This window comes from Mastomys coucha, unplaced genomic scaffold (assembly GCF_008632895.1).
Source record: "Mastomys coucha isolate ucsf_1 unplaced genomic scaffold, UCSF_Mcou_1 pScaffold11, whole genome shotgun sequence".
NCBI classification, from domain to species: domain Eukaryota; kingdom Metazoa; phylum Chordata; class Mammalia; order Rodentia; family Muridae; genus Mastomys; species Mastomys coucha.
In genome coordinates, this window is record NW_022196893.1 from 6,689,780 (window position 1) to 6,691,301 (window position 1,522).

The 1,522-nt window shown below is 48.3% G+C and overlaps 1 protein-coding gene across 4 annotated transcripts in view; it reads right to left on the reverse strand.

Annotated features, from left to right (window-relative positions):
• The window catches only part of Pycr3 (pyrroline-5-carboxylate reductase 3), a 5,826-nt gene extending 5,284 nt beyond the window's left edge, over positions 1-542 (reverse strand). For 3 of the 4 annotated variants that reach the window (XM_031346482.1, XM_031346471.1, XM_031346466.1), the window contains exon 1: positions 372-541. In XM_031346482.1, coding sequence (XP_031202342.1) covers positions 372-462 — 91 coding nt within the window. In that variant the 5' untranslated portion in view covers positions 463-541. Of the gene's footprint in view, positions 1-371 lie in introns of all 4 variants that reach the window. The other variant, XM_031346490.1, reaches the window with a different exon arrangement.
• Positions 543-1,522: the final 980 nt, after the last annotated feature.

A 1,522-nucleotide genomic window follows, 5' to 3' on the forward strand; every position in this document is an offset into this window, starting at 1 on the left:
AAAAAAAAAAAAATAAGCAAAACCCCCCACAAAGAAGTCACTCGTGAAGTCAATCGTAATTTTCTTTAATGCAATACATTTAAAGGAATATCATTCACTCATTCACCAATACAATCAGTGTTAAATAAAATAACTGTATTATTTTTTTCCACACCTCGCCTGACCCGCCCACCCACCCGCCTGGGAAGTGGCTGCCGCCTCATCCAGGGACCCTGGAGGCCTTGATAGAAGCCTACTGTAGGATTCTCACCCAGGAAACCAGTGAATTCACCCTACTCCCCGTGGGGGTACCATGTGCGCCCCTTCTGCCAAGGATTACGGGCTCCTCCCATTAGAACGAAAACTCCCCCAACCAGGCCTCGCCTCCCCACCTGCTCGGATGAGGCCTTGGGCAATGGCCTCTGCCATGCGGCCTGCACCCACGAAGCCCACACGCCGAGGTTCTGACACTGTAGCCGCCATCGTACTCTGAGCTGGCCTTCTCTTCTCCTTGCGGCAGCGGGCCCCGCCCACTAAGGCTGCGGGGCGGGGCTACGTGCGGGGCGGGGCTGAGGGGCGGGGCGGGTGCAGACACTTGGATTTTGTTGCTTGAGGCTGGATTTTCCGCAAGCCTTGGTAAAAGGTGGTTGATTTTGCTGAGGGGAAAGAAGAGAAAGGATGGGGAGCTAGTCCTAAACAGGCTGTTTAATTCCTCCTGAAAAACCCGAAGCTAGAGTCTCTCCAAAAGCTTTAGAGAGAGATTTAGACGGAAAAAAACCACTTGAACCACCCAGGATGGGCCTGGGGTGTAAGGTAGTACTACAAAGTACAGCTCTTGCCCAGCTTGTGTGTCTTGGGTTCAATCCTCCGAGCGGGTTCTGGTTCTCCACATTAAAAGCAGCACTAACCATCAGTCACCAGTACACAGCACTTACTTTTTAATATTTTTTTAAAACTTTTGTGTACTTTAGTGTCTCACCAGAATAGTTATCTGTATTGAATTCCACATAAAGTCACATAGAGTCACTTAGCTGGCTATATGTATAGTCATTTAGCTGAAGAAAAAGAGCAAAGGAAAAAGATGCAAGCAAAGCAAGAAGCCCCAAACAGAAAAGGGCAGATTTTCATGAAGCTAGGCAGGCTGTGGTGGCGCACACCTTTCGTCCTGGCACTCGAAAGCTGAGGCAGATGAATCTTGAGTTTGAGGCCAGCCTGGTCTACAAAGCAAATTCCACGACAGCCAAGGCTACAGAGAGAATCCATGTCTCAAAAACAAAAACAAAAAACAAAGCTGATCAGGGTTTCATCCAAATGACCAATTCAAACAACTAGCAGGGCAGTGGTGGCGCACGCCTTTAATCCCAGCACTTGAGGGGCAGAGGCAGGTGGATTTCTGAGTTCGAGGCCAGCCTGGTCTATAGAATGAGTTCCAGGACAGCCAGGGCTATACAGAGAAACCCTGTCTTGAAAAAAAAACAAAAAACAAAACAACAAAACAAACAAAAAAAGAAGTGCACAGCACTTAGAAGGGCAATAAATGCTG